The 19,310-nt window shown below is 41.5% G+C and overlaps 3 protein-coding genes across 3 annotated transcripts; all 3 read left to right on the plus strand.

The window, feature by feature from the left end:
• The first annotated feature begins 274 nt into the window (after window positions 1-274).
• Window positions 275-13,391, plus strand: LOC148335011 (protogenin B-like). The gene is made up of 19 exons (XM_088298112.1): window positions 275-403; window positions 1,072-1,371; window positions 3,657-3,801; window positions 3,904-4,037; window positions 4,125-4,421; window positions 4,526-4,685; window positions 4,773-5,020; window positions 5,732-5,896; window positions 6,097-6,402; window positions 7,284-7,469; window positions 8,876-8,971; window positions 9,044-9,230; window positions 9,389-9,516; window positions 9,666-9,836; window positions 10,122-10,304; window positions 10,785-10,908; window positions 10,993-11,119; window positions 11,196-11,294; window positions 11,377-13,391. The coding sequence occupies exons 1-19, from the start codon at window positions 346-348 to the stop codon at window positions 11,740-11,742; spliced, it is 3,480 nt and encodes a 1,159-aa protein (XP_088154238.1). The 5' UTR covers window positions 275-345; the 3' UTR covers window positions 11,743-13,391.
• Window positions 13,392-14,040: 649 nt separating this feature from the next.
• On the plus strand, window positions 14,041-16,656 carry rsl24d1 (ribosomal L24 domain containing 1). The gene is made up of 6 exons (XM_088298705.1): window positions 14,041-14,209; window positions 15,351-15,464; window positions 15,538-15,610; window positions 15,961-16,024; window positions 16,157-16,242; window positions 16,358-16,656. Exons 1-6 carry the CDS (start codon window positions 14,129-14,131, stop codon window positions 16,432-16,434), a joined length of 495 nt encoding a protein of 164 aa, XP_088154831.1. The 5' UTR covers window positions 14,041-14,128; the 3' UTR covers window positions 16,435-16,656.
• Window positions 16,657-17,226: 570 nt separating this feature from the next.
• On the plus strand, window positions 17,227-19,217 carry LOC148335013 (cAMP-regulated phosphoprotein 19-A-like). The gene is made up of 3 exons (XM_088299519.1): window positions 17,227-17,451; window positions 18,317-18,439; window positions 18,515-19,217. Exons 1-3 carry the CDS (start codon window positions 17,410-17,412, stop codon window positions 18,683-18,685), a joined length of 336 nt encoding a protein of 111 aa, XP_088155645.1. The 5' UTR covers window positions 17,227-17,409; the 3' UTR covers window positions 18,686-19,217.
• The last annotated feature ends 93 nt before the right edge of the window (window positions 19,218-19,310 follow it).

Below are 19,310 nucleotides of genomic sequence, written 5' to 3' on the forward strand. Positions count from 1 at the left end.
TTTTAATATCTTTATGATTGCGGTATCAGTTATTTGCAGTGGGTGTAAACGCTAGAGAGCGGTGTTTGCAATTTTTATCTTATCTGTACACAAAAAGGTGCAAAACATCAGAACCTGCTCTTTGTAGGGTACATTCGGTGCGTTTTCATGTAACGGACCTGGATGAGTTGAGTTTCTGACGCACGTCGCCTGCGCATGCGTGACAAGGGAACGTGAGAGAGGGGGGGGGCGCCCCTCTCCTGCTGGACTTGCTCTGGTGAGCGTTAGTGATTGGGAGACCTCCAAGCTGCACGCAGGAGCGCGGAGGTTCGCTTTCGGGGGAAAATGAGACTGCACTTTGGATAAATGGCGAAGTTTAAGATGAAAGTGTTGCTGCTTTTGGTTTTCTTACTGCATTCACCAAGTAAGTATCTTGTTGCTCGCGTGCGCCCGCAAGTGAACGCTGTGTCCATCCTTGTTGATTGGAGCTTACTTTACATGTGCTTTGCTTTTGAATGCGAGCTCACTGAATGGACTTGTTTTAATGACCATATTTCTGAGCATTTTTTGGTGTCAAAAGCTTCGAAGATTCTCATCCACTCCAGTTGCAATGCAATATTGTTCTTTTATCATTTGTTTTTGATAATAGGTCACAAACAATGAAATATTAATGTGCTACATTTTCATAGATGGAGTACAGCCTCATGGCATTCTTTTGTTGTGCACAGTCACATCACAAAATAATATTTTTTTTTTAGTAGTGTTTTTATTTGGAAAAAAAAAACGGGGACTTGGGATGGTTATCTGCATTTATGGTAATGACTGTAACGATCCCTTACTGGTAAAGTCTAATTTTTGTATTACCTGCCACATGAGAGACAAAAAGTACAAGGTCTTATTGTACTATATGTAGACCGATTGCACTTTATTGCAGTGTAGTAGATTTGATGAATATAATATTGTACAGACGTCATCAACCAACCTTCTGTTGTTGAACTATATGATAGAAATTTGACACAGAAATTACCCAAAATGCTTGAAAAGGTTTGGAACCCTGAATCTGTCCCTAATGCTGCTTTCTCCTCTTTCCAGGTGTTTTGTGTTTCAGTGAGTTGTCATTCATCACTGAGCCCAGTGATGTGACCGTTCTACCAAAGGACCCAGCTGTCTTGGACTGCCAAGCTCACGGGCAGCCTCCAGTTGCCATCAAGTGGCTGAAAAATGGTGTTCGCTTAGCAGAAAGTGAGCACATCCAGCTTTTACCAAATGGCTCCTTGTACATACCAAAGATAAAACATACCAAGGAGGAGTCGGATGAAGGATTCTACCAGTGCCTCTCCAAGAACAAATTTGGAGCCATACTTAGCCAAAGATCACGCCTGACTATCGCAAGTAAGTATTGGCTTCTTAAAAACTGCACTGAGATTGATATGAGACAATATTCCATTTATGGTGTCACCGTGCACGCATCAGGATGGCAAGTTTATGGGTTGTTAACCTGGAAACTCTGTTCTGCATTATCAAAGAAAAGCCCTACAAAAGTTTTCCATGCAAAACACAGTTGGTTAAAATAAGGTCCACTTGTGCTTATAAGTGTCAGCCCATTTTTAAGATTGTTTTAAGATGAAATTTCAAAAAAAAAAAAAAAAAATGATGTCCAAAGTCTAAATGTCCCTCTTTGATGACAAGCACCCCCAAAAATTACTCTTAGCTTTCGTTTGTTCAGTGGCATGGCTTTGTCCCAACAGGCTGCTGCTCTGTGTAATCGCTGAATGGTCCGCTACACAGAGGAATCTCTGAAAGGACGTTTGCCTTTTCGCCTTTGTTTGGAGTACCCCTGACCACCCCAGAAGAAAACATTAGGTTTTGTTTGTCCACATATCCATGGACAGGACAGCTGTGCCTGTGAAATAAATCTGATCTACCATGCATGTTGTTCATTGGTCTGAGGAGGTATATCCCGAACGCCTTTCATGGAAACCAGCAAAGATAGCATGAATAGACTGATGTTGACATTGAGGACAGGAAGTTGATGGTAACTTTCTACATCAACATTTTGTCATGTTTACCAACATGAATTACAAGCTCAATTTTGTAAACTAGTTGTAAGTACCACGATATGGCATTTTCTATGCTGATTTTTTTATTAATGAATTTAAAAATAAATAAAATACCACATCAAAATCCACTAAAGTCCAAGTTTAGTACAGCGTCCAGTCTTTTGTGAGAGAAGGGGTTAAAGGTTTTTGGTCATCTGTGGGCGTGGAGTTGGAGGATGGGGCCCCCCCCTTCGCCGCTCGCCTTCTGTCCAGAGGTCCTGGGGTTCAGAGGTCAGCAGAGAAGGGCTTTGTGATGTCACACGGCTGCTGTGACTGGGCTGGCCTGCTGTGTTCGCTCCCAGGACACGATCCTTTTCACTGGATCGACCCCTGTGTTGCCCTGTCAGGCAGAGGCCTTTTGTTGAATGTGGGACACTTTCTCTTGTGAATGAACATGCTCAATACACCGCAGTGAGCGATTATGGGCTTTAAAACCATCCATCGAGGCTTTTTGCTAGCGGTCTTGTGAGCGGATCAACACTTTCATCATCACGTTTTCAACTATATCACCATAGAGAGCCATACAGAACTTTTCATCCAGGTCAACGTAGACTGCTGGTATTCAGATGTTTTAATCCAGAGGTTGTGTCATCAAGTACACTGGTTCTTAAGAATAAGAAACACACACGGTAAAAGTACATCATGTCTGACCCAATTAACTCATTCATTACCAGCCGATCTTTGACGTCTTTAGCCGTCAATGGCAGTAAATGAGTTAAGGTGATCCAACACATGTGTTTTAGAAAATACTCGTCCGTCTATGTGCATGATAGATGAAATTATGTTGTAAATGACAGCGTTCCTCTTTAATTTGGTGTTTTCAAAGCTCGGGATTTCAATGGGGAGAATGAGCTATTGATTTTCTTTAACATGATATTGACTCGTTTCTTGTGTGTGCAGGGGGAAGGTAAGAGTTATCATGTTAATGAGTGAAGGTCATTGGTAATATTTTAAAGAGGGCTCTTCCCATAAATTCAGGCGAGGAATTTTGTGTTTGTTAAAGATTATGAAAAGACTGCACATGGCTCATATTGACTGCACACAATGAAAATTTAGCCTAATTTGCAAAAAAACAAAAGATTCTAAGTGGAATCTTATCTTACTAAAATACGTGGTTTATCTCACCTGTCATCTTTGAACTAAGCAGTGTGTGTACAACTTAATTTATACTACAATGTGTTGTAATAATCAGTAGAAATAGAAATAGAAATCCCTTTATTGTCATTGTACTCAAGTGTGCAACGAGATTAGAGGGCTCCCCTCTCCAGTGCAATACAACAATAATACAGACAAATATATAAATTAGTTTATATATTTATAGTTTATTATTATTATAGTTTATATATATATAATAAAGTAGTTTTCTCTGATGCAACTCCAAGTGATCAATTTTAACCCATAACAAATCATCCTACAATGTCATTCTTTAATCGATCCTGTCAGCATATCAACTCACAAAATAAATAAGTTTGTCTCCTAGAAGCAATTATTATCCATCAAAGTCAGCGCTTTGTATATTACAATATAAATGTATACAGCAGTTTCTTGTGTTGATTTGTGCTTTGTATTTCTATTCAGGTATTTCAGAGTTTTCATTGCACCCATTGCCTATGGAGGTGACTGCGGGCTCGGTGGCCCGATTCTCGTGCTCAGTCACATCCAGACCTCCTGCCACCATTACCTGGGAATTTAACCAAAGCACACTGCCGCTACAAACAGACCGGTACCTACAATTAGCCTTACCACCACTACGCATATATAACAGTGTACTAAACTCTGTTCGGTCACCCCAGTTTGACCCAAGTGCTAATTTGTTTACGTGCAGAATCACCATTTTGCCTAATGGAGTCCTTCAGATTCACAATGTACAACTGAAGGATGCCGGGCAGTATCGATGCGTTGCAACTAACATCGGAAGTCGACAGAAGAGTCGAGAGGCAAAGCTGACAGTCAGTCAAGGTGAAGAGGCTACAATTAACTTGGTTTAAGCATTGACTAAAGGAACTTTATGGGGATTTGTTTAAAAAAATATTTCTTTTATTAAAGGTGTGGGTGATAAATCCCGTCAGAGGCCCAAAATCATAGCCGGACCACAGAACTTGACAGTTTCTCTCCACCAAACCGTGGTGCTCGAGTGCTTAGCCACTGGAAACCCCTGGCCCATCATTTCATGGAGCCGCGCTGATAGTAAACCCATTGATGTATACAAAGCCAAAGTGCTGGGCAACGGGAACCTGGTTATCACGGACGTCAATTCGAAGCATAGTGGAGTTTACCTCTGCAGAGCCACCACTCCTGGAACTCGCAATTACACCATAGCTGCTGCCAATCTCACCGTCCAAGGTAGACTCAATTTTATTCCAATGTTGTGATTTGGATCGCTGTGTAAAAATAAATTGCAAGATATTTGAGAAACTTAACCCATTTCTTGTCAATCACCGTTTCAGTGCCGCCATCTATTGTTGAGAAGCCTGAAAGCCAGACCCGTCCAAGAGCCGGCACTGCCCGGTTTATTTGCCAAGCCGAAGGCGTCCCCCCACCCCGCATTAGCTGGCTAAAGAATGGTGAAGAGGTGCATTTAAATGGACGAATTAAGATGTACAACAGGTATTTAAGAACAGATTTATTACAAAAATTAGCTGAAGGGTTTCGTGCCTTGTATTGATTGTGTGTGTGTGTTTTTTTTTCCTGCAGTAAATTGGTGATTACCCAGATCATCCCAGAGGACGATGCCATCTATCAGTGCATAGCAGAGAGTGAAGAGGGTTCTGTGCTGTCTTTGGCTCGCCTTATTGTTGTTATGTCAGAGGACAGACCCAGCGCTCCCAGGAACATCCACGCCGAGACCATCTCAAGCTCGGCCATTTTGCTGGCGTGGCAGAGACCGCTGTACAATGCAGACCGAGTCATAGCCTACTCCATCCATTATATGAAGGCGGAAGGTGAGACTAAGTCTGTAAAGATGTGTTTCTATGAGTGAGAAAAATGTGCAAGTTGATTAGTTCCTTATGTCCTTGGCAAGCCAATGTTTTGTTGCTGTTCCAGGAGGAGGCAATGGAAGCGCTCCATTGAACTGGCAACTTTACTAAACATGCTTAGAAACTCATTGCGCATATTTTTCTTGTACTGAAAAGTATGGGGTAGCTTTTAAAATCTCACTGGATGTTAGTTACCGGAATATTTTTTCTACGCAGTAAACATACTCTCACAGGCCACTCCATTCAATTTGATGGGTTCTAAAATAATAACAACAAATATTCTGAGTTACAAAAGTAATCTTATCGCGATTGGCGTTTGTTGAAGCGTAGACCTGCACTGCCTCATACTGAGTTGTTTCTCAATATTTTGGTGTCCCATAGGGAATCATCAGAAAGACCAACCGTTCTTGCCATTTCGTCACTTTTTGTCAACTGAAAATGACGTAATAGTTGCTCAGGGCTCAACTAACGACCAATCATGGCTCAGCTTCAGAAAACAAGTGAGCCATAATTAGTCCTTATCTGAGCCCTGTGCGACTATGATGTCATTTTCCCCTACCATGGCTAAAAACGGGTGGATTTGGATTATTTTATTGAAAATAATTTTGTGAGTTGACTTCTTTTTTTTTTTGCAATTGACAAACCTAACCTGCTCTCCGATCCACCGCATGTCAGGTCTGAACAACGAGGAATACCAAGTTGTGATTGGCAACGACACAACCAGTTACATTATCGATGACCTCGAGCCAGCCAGGAATTACAGCTTCTACATCGTGGCTTACATGCCAATGGGAGCCAGTCGTATGTCTGATCAAGTCAGTCAACACACCCTGGAGGATGGTAAGCTTTGAGACTCCCAGCATTCCTTGCAATAAATCACTCTGACAGTTTAGTTAAGGTGAATGTAAATCCCGTGTGTGCTCAGCACCTTCAAAGTGGGAATAAGGGGGCAGGGATTTTGTCTTTTACCTTTCCTAGATTACTCTTCTACAGTTCAGAGTTACCCTGGTATGTCCATACTCTTACATGCTGTTTTGCAGTGCCTCTGCGTACACCGGAACTACGTTTGATGAGCCACAACTCAACCGACATCCAGGTGAACTGGCAGCAGCTTCCTTCAAAATTCAGCCGCGGTCGGGTGTCCGCGTACAGGTTGTCCTACCGCACCGCTGCAGACAGCACAGTCATTTCCGTGGAGCTGCCTCAGAACAGCACCGAGTATCTGCTGGAGGGCCTCCAGCCAGACACCATCTACCTGCTCCGCATGGCCGCAGCCACTCGCATGGGTTGGTGTGAGCCCTCAGCTTGGACATCCCACCGCACACCGAAGATATCCAGTCGCAAAGGTAGATAAGCAGGAGATGGAGGGAAGAAAATGACGAGAAGTCATGTTTTAGCTCTGCATCTGTCGTGTACATCTAAGAGGTTCACCCAGAAGAGCATTTGTGAGGTTAGAGGTTACTTTTTTTTTTTCAGAAGATGCTCATAATTTCTTTTCTCGTTTGTCCAAAAGGTGTTTGATGGGGTTGGGGTCAAGGGTCTTACCACAGCAAACTTATCCAATAACAAATTTGTGGAGCTGGGACCTCAAAGTCTTGGCATGCTTCCTGATTGAATTAGAAATTTAGTTAAAAGTTCTATATCAATACTTGTGATATGACGTTTTCTTATCACGTAAAGGTTTTCTTCCATGCCGCACTGAGCAAGAGAACCAAACAATCCCGTTTCTGCTTACTGGGGGTCTTTCTTCAAGTCCATCTTATGTCTAGAGTTTGTTCTTGCAGCATTGTCCTGTCGCTTTTGTGTTGGTTACTCAGGAACCTTTGCCCTCGGCTGTCAGTGATGTAAGCGTGGCCTCAGTCACGGGTCATAAAGAGAGACCCACAGGCGTCTGTGTGGGGGGAAGAATAGCTTCTTTTCACATCCAAGTGTCTTCTGCCCAGCTTGTTTTTTTTCCACTTTGGCCTTAGATACGTTTGGGTTGATGATCTGGCAAGCAGCCGGCAAAAGTGCTGCAATATAAAGTAAATAATCTGAGCACAACTTGAAGCCTCTCATGTTTATTCAAAAGTACCTAAAATAGTTTGCGATAATGCTGCATTGGATCCACGGCCGGCACCCCACGCATTGTGCTCTTTTGATGTGTGCTTCAAAGCGTTAGTACTCTTTGTGATATTCCAAGAGTGAATGTGTATTGATCTAATGGCTTCTTTCTGTGCCCTTTCAGTGCCCTCGGCCCCTATTCTCCAACTTGAGCCGCTTAACTGCACTTCCATTGTGGCACGCTGGAAAACCGCCCCGGAGATCGAGGCTGTCCTTGGCTATCGGCTGCGTTACCACGAGGAAAGCCAACCAGAGCAGCCCATCATCCAGCTGCAGGCTCAAACCTACACCTACACCATCAGCGGCCTTGGTAAGTGTGGACGAGGATGCTGATGATAACATTAGCATACATCTGTTGTGTGCTTTATTCAACCTCAGTGGGCCGTCGGGTGCTGCATTTGCATTCGCACCCGTGACACAGATCAATGTGAGCTGACCGCTCTAGTTTGCTTACAGTATTGAGTGGGATCAGGCTCCCAGGTTAGAGGTCAGTGTCCAGATGTCCCTCCCACCACCGTTTCCCATCGAGTGACTTGCATAATTACCCCTGGCTATTGTGTTATGTTCAGGGCCAGACCTGCCTTACCAGATTTTGACCGCCTCCCCCTTTTCGCTGGTCTGCGATACACACACAGCAGACCCTTGGGATTGGTCAGAACTGGACAGGACCACTGACCTTCAGCCATGAGACAGCAGTCTTGGATTAGTACCCTGCCCCCACTGCTTGTCTATGCTCTCCATGTGAAAAAAAAAACAAAACAAACTCCAATAATCAATATGAAACAGACCTGAGTCATATTCAGCTTTCTGAGACTCACCAAGCAGAGTTGTTTGAGTCCTATTTTTTACTTTATATGCTAAAATTGGAAGTACTGTTATTTATCCATTTTGTAAATGTAAACAGGCTGGAAGTTGCCGCTGTGCACAACTCTTGCTTTTAATTCATGCTTGCTCCAAGTTGAAGGCTAGAATAAGGCCACACGGAAGAGTGTGAGTGGGGAAACAAAAGGGGCCCCTCTCCCATCCTAAAGTCCTGCGCCCAGATTCCGTCTGTTCTATCTTGGCCTGACCCGGTGACCCAAGTCAAACCCCCCTCTGGTCCCAGGGGCCTCGGCTCCCAGCAGCTGAAGCCTGCCCTGCGGCCCAACCCCCACAACAGACCTGGACAACCGCCTCCCATGGTCAATACCCATAAGCTGACCTTTCACACTGGAAGGCATAAAACTAATCTTAACACTCACTAAAATGTCCTGATTTAGGAGCCCAGGCAACGGTCGCTATTTAGGTTAAAACATGTCAAAGACTGATCTTTTTGAAGTATTAAAGTTTCTACTTTTAATTCCAAAGCATTATTTAACAATGTTTAATTGTATTAGTTGGACTGGTATAATTGGATTCTTAGTTTTGGAGATTTTGATTTGATTATTGATCATACAAACACAATTTAAGAGGGTGGTTGATCTTTCTCATGCTCTTGTTACATGGCAACGAATGATAATTAGAGGTTGGGTTGACACGGGAGATCATGCATTGTCCATGCTTGGGGGGGCGGGGGTGGCCCCTCACACACTTCACCCCCTAGTGTTATCCTTAATGCATTTCTGTTTGCCATCTTTGAAATATGTGCCACTATATTTGTTTGCCTCCACTTTGACTTCTGAACAATCAGTCTTTCGGGGCTAATGGCTAAAGTCAAATGTGTTGTATGTCTATCAGATCCCAGGCGAAGATATCGTATCAGGATCCTGGCTCTTAGTCAAGCTGGAGACGGCTATGAGACGGACCAAGCCATCAGTACCCCTGGATGTGTCTGTGAGTCCATTTCTGCTTTGAAATCTCACTTGTTTACATTTGGGCTCATGTTATTTCTTTGGCCATACACAGCTGCTAGAGACCAAATGGCAGCCACCCCTCCATCTCCAGATCACGTGACTGTCTTGGCCAGCAATTCCTCTGAAGTGGCTTTACGCTGGAGCCGTCCCACTTTCCCCTCTGGGAAGGCCGTCAGCTACACTGTCCGCTACACAATTGTGGACACGCACGATGCATCTGCCGTACGCTACCTCCAAACGTAAGAGAGCGTTCCAAAATCTTTGTCTTTTGCAGGAACACATTAAATAAATAGTCAATGTTTTTGTGCACTGTGGTGTGTTATAGTGTGTGCAGCGTTTGTTGAAGATGATAAAGCGTCCTGTATTTTGGGTTAACAATTACATTTTTTCCCCGTAGTACCAAAGAAAACGTGACAGTGCACAATTTAGATCCAAACACTCGCTATGAGTTTGTTGTGCGCCTTCATGTGGATCAGATATCAAGCCCGTGGAGCCATGTGGTCTACCATCGCACAAAACCAGCAGGTGATCAATTTTTCAGCCAAATTTACTCTTGACTGTATTTATTTTCTTTGATATTCATATTAATTACATAAACAAAAAACAGAGATATATAACCGCCGTTGTTTTACTTGTTCATGTATATGTAATTATCATTATGTCTTTGTCCGCAGCCCCCAGACAACCACCGACAGGAGTGAGACTAACTCTGATCGAGGATGACACGGCGTTGGTATCCTGGAAAGAGCCCACAGAGCCCAACGTGGTGGTTACACACTACACCATACTTTACGCTTCCCAAACATCCTGGATGGCTGGACGCTGGCAAATAATTCAAAGAGAGGGTGAGCAGTGCACCACAAAAAAATGGAGCCATATTTTCAAAAATGGTTCGAGTGTACATTGATATTGATTTATACAAAAAAATAGCCACCCAACTCACCCGAATGTGAGGTATGTTTTGCTTTCATTTAATCTATAACCCTCTTTTGTTAGCTGTCACGTTAATGTTCACTTTTCAGTAGTTTGTTTTTAGAGGTAGTATTTAGATGCTTGCGTGCTTCACTCGTGCATCGTAGGAGCCTTCCTCAGCTCTCTCTTTTAATGTCTGCTTCTTGTACCATTAACAGGAAGCCACACAATGGCTCTTCTGGAGAAGCTCGAACCAGGGAATGTCTACCTGGTGAAGATTTCTGCCTCCAATCAGGTGGGAGACGGGCCTTTTTCAGATGTCGTCGAGCTGGCTATGAAACGTGGAAATGCCCAACGCAACAAACACGCCTGGCACTCGGATAGATTTCAGCGCACCGCAGGTGAGTATCGGGTCTGTGATTGGACATTATGGCAGGCTTGGGCAATCTACGGCCCGGGGGCCACTTGCGGCCCGTTAAACGTTTTAATCTGGCCAGCCGAACTAGAAAAAAATTTAATTAATAAACCTTGTTAATGTTTTATTTTCTAAATACTGTGGTTTTCTCAAAGACTTTCTCCTGGTCCGGCCCCACTGTCTAATTTTAGAACCCATTGTGGCCCGCCAATCAAAAATCTTGCCCACCCCTGCATTATGGAATAAGAATGACTAATTTAACTTTTTGTATTTACATTTTTTAATGTTCATCTTCAAGGACTCACATTTGATCACTTGAATAAAAAAATAATTCTTGAATTTTATTGTTCCAGTATCTGAAAATGACCATACAGCACCATGTGTGACACTGTACCATGCAACATGCTGTATTCTTAAGGTTGTCTTTAATCAGAATTTACAATTTTTTATTTTTTTTATTTTTCAGTCTTCTCCGATGGTCTGTACCATATAGACCAGAGATCCATGACTGGGATTATTGTTGGAGTGAGCATCGCCTTGGCCTGCATTGTAATGTGTGCCTTGATCCTCATCAGTAAAGGGAGACCAAGGTACTCATTGTTGTCACTGTCAAGTTAAGAAAAGGGTGACTGTCTCTCAATTGGCAATTTTATCATGTACTTTTTTTTTTCTAGAAAATCCTCCAGCCACAAGGTGGTTGCTGTGGCGCGCGGAGAAGGGTTGCCTTTGCCTCACGAGCGCCAAGTAGAGAACGCTGAGGCTCTCATACCCATGATGAGTACTAACTTCATAGATGCCAAAGTGAGATGACGAATAAAAAAAACATTTTAAGATGTTATTTAAAAGCTGAATTCTAATATACGTTCACGTGTTTCAGGGTGGATCGAATATGGTGACAGGTCCTGTCATGAGCAAAAATCAAAACAAGAGGTGGATTCTCTTTAACAGAGATGTCAGCACACCAACGGAGATCGATGTATGTAGTGTGACATTCATGCTCTCATTCATTAATCACTAAAAAAGTTTTTAATTTGAGGTCTGTTTATTCTCGTCTGAAGGTTGAAGGGAGGGCCCGCTTGTATGAAGCTGGCAAAACCGTTCTGCGATATGATGAGCATTTAGGTGCTGCACCTCTGCCTCCGTCATCCCGGGAAATCATCTTTGGACCGTTTCCAACCGAGAGCTCGCAAAGTAGTGAGAGCAGCCAAGAGACGGGAGACTCCGGACACTACTCCAACGAGGAAAGCAATGAAGAGATGAGCAATCCAACAACCAGCTCCAGATCCGAATCTTTCGGGCCACCGCATGACGCAGCTGCGGCCGAGCTGAAGCCGTCTTTCCAAGTGGAACACGAAAAATACGTTTGCTACCATCTCTCAGCGCCGGACCCCGCTCGGTCTTGCTGCGCCTCGGACGGCAGCTAGCACTGCATTTATTACCCGGCCCCAAGAATGACCATTTCTACCTCGTTTGCTTCCTGGTTTGAGCCCTCTGCGTATTTCCTGTGGCACAAAGGAACAGGAAGTCAGCTGCTGTGAAGGAGGAAATGAGCATTTTCTTCAGATCTACCTCAGGATTTTGCGTGAATGTTGGTTACGTTTTTGTTTTATTCTGTTTTTTAACGTTCTACCTGTTGATCTTTGTGGCATTGTCTGTCCTAAACCAAAGCTCACCCATGATGAATGTTTAAAAGAATGCGCTGTGATACATTTGGTCATATTTAATTAGTTTTTTTTCCCACTGCAGCTTGATTGTCTACCTCAGTTTTTGTCTCTTCATGGCAATCTCCAAACTGTGTGTGAATCCTCGTCTTCTTGTTCAGAATTCTGCGGTTGAAAGAGCTTTTTTTCCCCTCCCATTGCTTATCTTTTTTTCCAACATTTTGTGTTGCGGAAAAGAAAAAAAATAAGTGCATTAGATATTGTCAAACTATTTAGGTTGTATGAGATGTTGGACATTTTCAGTGCACTGAACTCAAAGCTTTAACACGGCCTTACTACTGAAAGGGCCTTGCATACTCGATCCAAAGACACGATCATTTGTACCCAAAGAGTTTGTAATAATAGGCAACCAAAAATATGGTAGTTTACAGGATGGGTGTCTTTGCCAAAAATACTGTTACGTGCCATTGATGTAAATTTCTCTCTGAGTGGTGGTTTGAATGCTTTTCTCATGTAAACTTTAGTCTGGTGAAAGCTTTAGCGCAAGTCCCCTTGGCTTGTGATCCGTTTGCCTTTGAGACCATTGCAAAATGTAGCGGTGATGCCGATGCTATTATCCAAAGAGTTGTCTGCTTCCTCACATGGGTGTGGCTTTTCATTCAGTTGATCCTCGGTCAGATGAGGTGGACACTATTGATTGATCTGGTGTGTCTTGTCAGTGAGAGATGATGGTATTTATTCTTTGGCTATACATGATTTAACACTGACCATCCCCATCACCCCCATGTGATGTATGGGGAATTACTGTCCAGGTGTCAATGAAGAATTCTGACTATCAAAATGGAAGCCCAATGTGTGTGAAGAGCAACATAATCATTTTTTATATCTTTGTAATACAAATTATCTTAACCAAAGAAGCTTTAAGTCTCTAATTTAGTGATTTACTTTGGATTCATTTACACAAATTTGAATTTAAATGTGCTCTAATTTTCGTTCGGTTTTGATTAGTGGAAAGGCATTTTACCAAGTTCTTACAATTTTTTTTTTTTTACTTGAGACCTGCTCTGATTTCACCTTAATGTGAATTAAGTCTATATATTTCATTTAGATGGTCATTTAAGCATTTGTTATTTACATGCCCCAGTTTAAGTGTGGTATGTCCTCAAGTTAATATTGCTGATGTCATGCTCAGAAGGTTTCTGTGTTCTTCATTATTATAATTACAAATGTTGACATGAATGCCACAGATATATATGCTGACTTGACTCAGGTGCCAAATGTAGATTTATAGTGTGTAGTCTTTATTGTTAATTTAAATGATGTTTTCTTTGATTTGTATGCTTTTAAATACCAAAACATCCCCTTTAACCCAAAGAGTGCAACAAAACAAAGTATTTTATGGGTTGGAATGTTGCAACCGACTTTTTGATACCCTCAACATTATCGCAAATGATAAATAAAATTGCTCTTGGAAAAACACCTTGTTTCACTGTCTGCTTGAGTGAGTTAGTTACTGTTTGAGCGCACACTTAGTATAATCTTTAATACATAATGGTGAACAAGAGAACATTTACTCTTGTGTATTATTTATCGTGACCACTGTGAGTAGCGTTCCACTTACCAAAGTTTTCTGGGATATGCTCCAACTCCAACAATCTGCGTGTGTTTGTGTGTGCGTGTGTATGTGTGTGTGGAGTGAGAGAGATCAGATCCCACTGGGTTAGTGCGACACCTGAAGTCAATTCAACATCAACATGACACCAAAACATCAGATGCCCAGTGGACTTTGATGCGAGCTAGGGGGCCGCAAATTGCCCCTACGCCTCGAGTTTGAGACCCCCGCTTTTGCCCTCACTGCTTTAATAGTTCGCTTATGCAATGTTGAAGACGTAATTCTATATTATCACATACCTCGTTATTCAAACGATACTATTATTTGGGAATAACATCTTTGTAATACCATAAAAAAACTGCGTGATTAAATATTCGTATTCTACGTTGTCGACGATGTTGGAGTATTTCCGCATATGGCCAGCAGGAGGCAGTACGTATTGAATTCAACACTTTCCATGCTCACCAAAGCGGAAGTAGGCGAGGGTGTTCGGTCTTGTTGTTGTCACGCGTAGCACGCAGCACCTTTGCTGCGAAGATGCGCATCGAAAAGTGTTATTTCTGCTCGGGTCCGGTGTACCCGGGACATGGAGTTATGTTTGTACGAAATGACTGCAAGGTATGATACATTTGTTTTCGTCAGTAGTCAAGTCATTTGGCGTTCGAACGATGTTTTAGCCCTTCATGTAGTCGACTAATGCCAACGAGAATCAAATGTGCTGCACGTGGGATTGTTGAGACAAAAAAACGGTAAATTGATCCACGTTAAAAAGAATGACGCCGAAGTGATCGACTCAAATGTCTTAACTTTAACGTGTTTTTTTTTTAGTGGGTTGTTAACGTTTGCTCTTGCCACGCGGTTGTTTTGATGAGTCGATTGTGTGAAGGGGCCCAAGCATTTGACTAGCGCAGGCCTCTTCATTTTGGCCTTTCCCAGGGAGATTGTGCGCCCCCTAAAGGTTAACACGTATAGTTCACACTGACAAGCCTTTTGAATGGAGTTTATAGAAATTCAAATCTAATCGAAGAAGAAAAATAAACAATGTGCTGCATGACTTTCCTGCCTACTTACATTTCCGAGTTACGTCGCAGCCATAGAAACGAGAACCCGTCGTACAGTACGTGTGTACAGCTGCTGTTCTCAAACTTTTTACACCAAATAGAACCTCAGAAAGTGCTTCATGACTAATGTTAAAATACATTAATGTAGTAGGCCAAGGTGTTCAACAAAGCGAGACAGGATTTATTCCTAAAACGTGTATTAAAAGTAAAATGTCTTAAAATTGAAGTTTGAAATTTCATTTAAATGTATAACTGCACTGGGGCAGTTGGAGCTGTGTGAGCTATTGGAGGGACGGCTTAAGTAATTAAAGTCCCTGATAAAATTTGTGGAGCGGTCAATTTTGGGTTTCATTTGCTGTACCCTATAAACATCCACGTTGTGAAAAGTATGGCACAAAAAAAAACTGAAATATTTTTGCTCAAGTGTGGTGAATGTCTATAATGGATGTCAGTTTTATTTAAACTACTGAAATAAATGTTTTTTACTATCTGGATTTATTGAGTTTAACCATGCTCAATAACAATTTCAAGTTATTTGTTGTTGACTTTGCAGTTATTTTTATTCATTGACGTTTCTTGTGTTGCTTTTTTTTTAACAATGTAATCATGAGATTAGTGTCACAAACATTTGAATGCTCCTTTTGAAAAATTGTTATTATAGTGTTTTTTTTTTACTGTTTTCCTGCACACAATTGTAGACATTCAGATTCTGCAGATCAAAATGCCATAAGAATTTCAAGAAGAAGCGCAACCCCAGAAAGACCAGATGGACCAAAGCATTCCGAAAAGCATCTGGAAAGGAATTGACAGTGGTAAGTTAAAAATATTTAAAAATACTGTACAAGTATAGCATGATTGTTTCATCTTTCATTATGTGTCTTTCAGGATAACGCTCTGGAATTCGAGAAACGCAGAAATATTCCTGTTAAATATAACCGGGAGATGTGGGATAAGACAGGTACAGTAAACATTCTTTTGGGGAAGAAATTCTGAGTTGATGAGAACAGGGGAATACGACCTAATCATATTCACAAATTACTTAAGTACCCCTTGTGAAATTGTAGACAAAATCAAATGACTATATATAATAAATATAAATAACAGCCATTTTATTTTTGATACAGCATTCCTGTTGGATTGCATGAGATTGTGCAGATGTGCTGTTGATAGTTGACATCGCACTGTGCTATAAAGAAAAAGAAAACAGACCATGCTTTTAAAATGTTTCTTTTATAGGTATTTTCATTTAGCAACATTGTATTTTGTCTTTTGTTTGCTCAAATTGGCAATTGTGTGTCACATTCGCAGTCGAAGCAATGAAGAAGGTGGAGGAAATAAAACGGAAACGGCAGTCAAGATTTATCATGAACAGGTGAGCACTTACTTCACTGTCATTTCAAATTTTTGACAGGCTTTTCTTTTGCACTTTTATTACACAACTACTGTTTCTATTGAGCAAATGTGGGCGGTTTGGATAGCATTGCATTTTGTCACCACTTTGCAGATTGAAGAAGGGCAAGGAGTTGGATAAGGGAGAGGCTATCAAAGAAGTGAAGAATAACATTCACCTCATCAAAGCTCCACACGCAGGTACATTTTCATATGTAATGTTGAGAGCTGTTTGATCTTTTGGGTTATAGCCCCGATTCACTCTTAAATGTTACTTGTAGTAAAATGGAGACAAATCTTTTGTTTGTTTTTACAGGAAAACCCAAACAAATGGAAGAGAAAATGTTGCAGAAATTACAAGAGGATGCAGCCATGGGAGACGAGGACATTTAAGTGTGTTGGTTTCGTGTGACAACCGTTACGTTGATCGACTTCTCAGCAGACTATCCTCTGGCTTGGGGACCCGCATTTCAGTGGATTCTGTTTTAAGTGCTGGTTTCATTGATCCACTTATGACCTCTACAGAGGCTTCTTATGTATTGGTGTTCACATAATGTATTATTGCAGAAATGACAACAGACTACAGAATAAACACTTTTCACCACTGGAAAAAAAGCACTGCTGCTATTTGAATTTGTATTTAAAAAGTCGTCATCATCATCATGTTCACATTTTGACATCCATCATCCCAAGATGACACCAAACAATTGAACAGGCAAGTGGCCACTGAATTTAAAGTGTTGTCATCAGTTTTCAACAGAGGCAGAAAAACTGGAAGAGTTACAGAAAGGCATGCAAGTAGATGTGCTTTAAAAAAAAAAACTGGATTTGTCATTAACCTCCTTGTTTAGAAACGGTAAGTTTTGTAAAAAATACTGAAATTGAACAGCTGGACATAAGCTTTCAAGCAACGTTCAAGTTCACACACGATGGTTATGATTGATTTCACCCGTAAGCTGAATATACCCAACTTTTTAAAAGAATAATTAATGCAGTACAAGTACTACAACTGCACATGTTTGTGAAGCCAGAACTGTGAGGTTTCTCAAACGTCGATTCATTGTAGTATAAAGTCCACGACTATCTTAAAGACATGACGCCAACAGCTTTGCAAAATTATTGTACTGGTTCTTATCAAGCTGTCTTAAACAACTCAGTTCACCAAACGAGATAAAAGACGGTGATTCGGGTCCACTCGGATAATTGGAGTCTCTGGAATCGATTGAGTTACCTTGCAGCCCAGTAGGCTCCAGTGCACACAAAGGTGCTTTTGTCACTGTTGTTGCTACTGCTCGTGAACGGACACTTTTACATCCCACTCCGGGTCGGACTTTTTGAACAACAGGCCACGTCTTGAATAAGTGGAGAATGTCCGATGAGGCAGAAGGAACGATGGCGTTGGAAGAACAGGTGAGTAGTATTTAAAAAATTCTTAACCTTGCTAGCATAATGGAAAAAAATGGCCATTGGTTGGTGGTTAGCACTAGGCTAGTTAGCATTTAGCTTCTGTCAGCTAGTGCAAGCGAAGGGCTGCTTTCGCCAAGTTACTCATTTTCCCTTTTAGTAAAAGTAGAAACCTCGCCATTGTGATGCAACACGGATTAATAAATTGTGATTTTCATTATTGTTTGAGACGTAGAGGTAAACGTACGTTAGACGCCATCGGCTGGTAAAACAAACGGGATGCCTCGTGCATGTATCCAATTTCTATTGAGTAAGAAACAATTGCAGCCAGCCACTTGTAAGAAGTTTAGTCGCCTTTAAATCTATCTGTCTAATTTTGGGGTGGCATTTTTTTTTTTTTTTTTGCCAAAGGCCTGTCTAAAAAGCTTACTGCAATAACACTCAACGTCGTTTACTGTTAGAAAACTGACCAGTTGACTCCAAAATTCATGTGCTCGTCCCAACCCAAATCTTAAAATATTCGTAGCATAATGTGGAAAACAATGTCCATCAAATCAATATTTTGAGGCAATTGTTTTGATATTTTACTTTAGTTTGATGTGGAGATGTGCACATGAATTTTGGTGACGATTGGTTGTAGTTTTCTTACATTAAGTAATATTAAGCTCTCTATAGAGGGAAAAGGGGTTAATGCTCATAAAATCCAGAATACGGTGATTATTTTTTTGTTTTCAGAATTTGAAGAAGGCGTGAGTAAAGATGTGAATGTGGGAGACGATTCCGAGCAGTTTTCAGATTTTCTTTTTTTTAATTTTAGACAGTCCCTATTGCCAACTCTGTAGAAGTATGACTTTGTACATTGTTTCAACAGGAAATGGGAGATACAGTTGTTAGTCCAGAGAAAGCAGAAGAGGCCAAATTAAAGGCCAAGTATGCCAGTCTTGGAGCCAAACCTGGCGGATCGGATTTCTTGAGAAAAAGACTTCAGAAAGGGGTGAGTGTCATTATTTCAGTCCCTAGCTCATTTAATAAAAATTCAAGCTATTGAGTCTCGTTTTTGTTCACCCAGCCAAAGTATTTTGATTCCGGCGACTACAACATGGCGAAGGCCAAAATGAAGAATAAGCAGTTGCCATCAGCCCTGTCGGAGAAGTCAGAGATCACTGGCGGTCACATCCCGACGCCTCAGGACCTGCCTCAGAGAAAGACTTCCATTGTGGCAAGCAAACTGGCTGGCTGATCGCTCTGCTGTTAATGGCTTTATTACCATTCCCACCACTGAGCCAAACCCAACCACCTTCTGATTGTCCCTTCATTTCTGTATGTTATTTTCAAAGTTCAAGTTCAAACCAATCATCTGAGGAAAATGGGAAAGGAATTTGGAAGTCAGATCCAGCAAGTTGGCGTTTGAAAATCCTCACAAACAAGACCTCTCATTTGATTGCAGATGATCCCGCATTTAGAAAAAGTATTACCTTTATCGGCGTACAGGGCTGGTTGCATCCAGTTGTTTTAATGGATTTCTGACAGTGGTCTCTGCAGACTTGAAGCATGGGCTCCATATCATCCAACCTCTCAAATGGCCTTAATTGAAGTCAAATGTTTTCCTTGAGCAATATTTGCTGTCAGAAAAGTCTCTTGAGATTACGTTGCTGTTCGACTTGAATTGTTTAGGATTTTATTGAAGGAAACTATGCACTGTATGTGGAGGGCTGTGTGCATGTGCAGTCACACTGTGCCAATTGTTTTGTAAATAAAGTCGTTTTTGCATATTTCCTTTGGGCTGGTTTGTTAAAGACTACCAATTTGGTAGTGGATGCACATTTTTTTTGTTTTTAATGTACTACAACATACTTGTTATTATG

The sequence above is a fragment of the Idiotropiscis lumnitzeri genome, chromosome 6, assembly GCF_059441095.1.
Source record: "Idiotropiscis lumnitzeri isolate Australia: NSW breed Sydney's pygmy pipehorse chromosome 6, RoL_Ilum_1.0, whole genome shotgun sequence".
Taxonomy (NCBI): Eukaryota; Metazoa; Chordata; class Actinopteri; order Syngnathiformes; family Syngnathidae; genus Idiotropiscis; species Idiotropiscis lumnitzeri.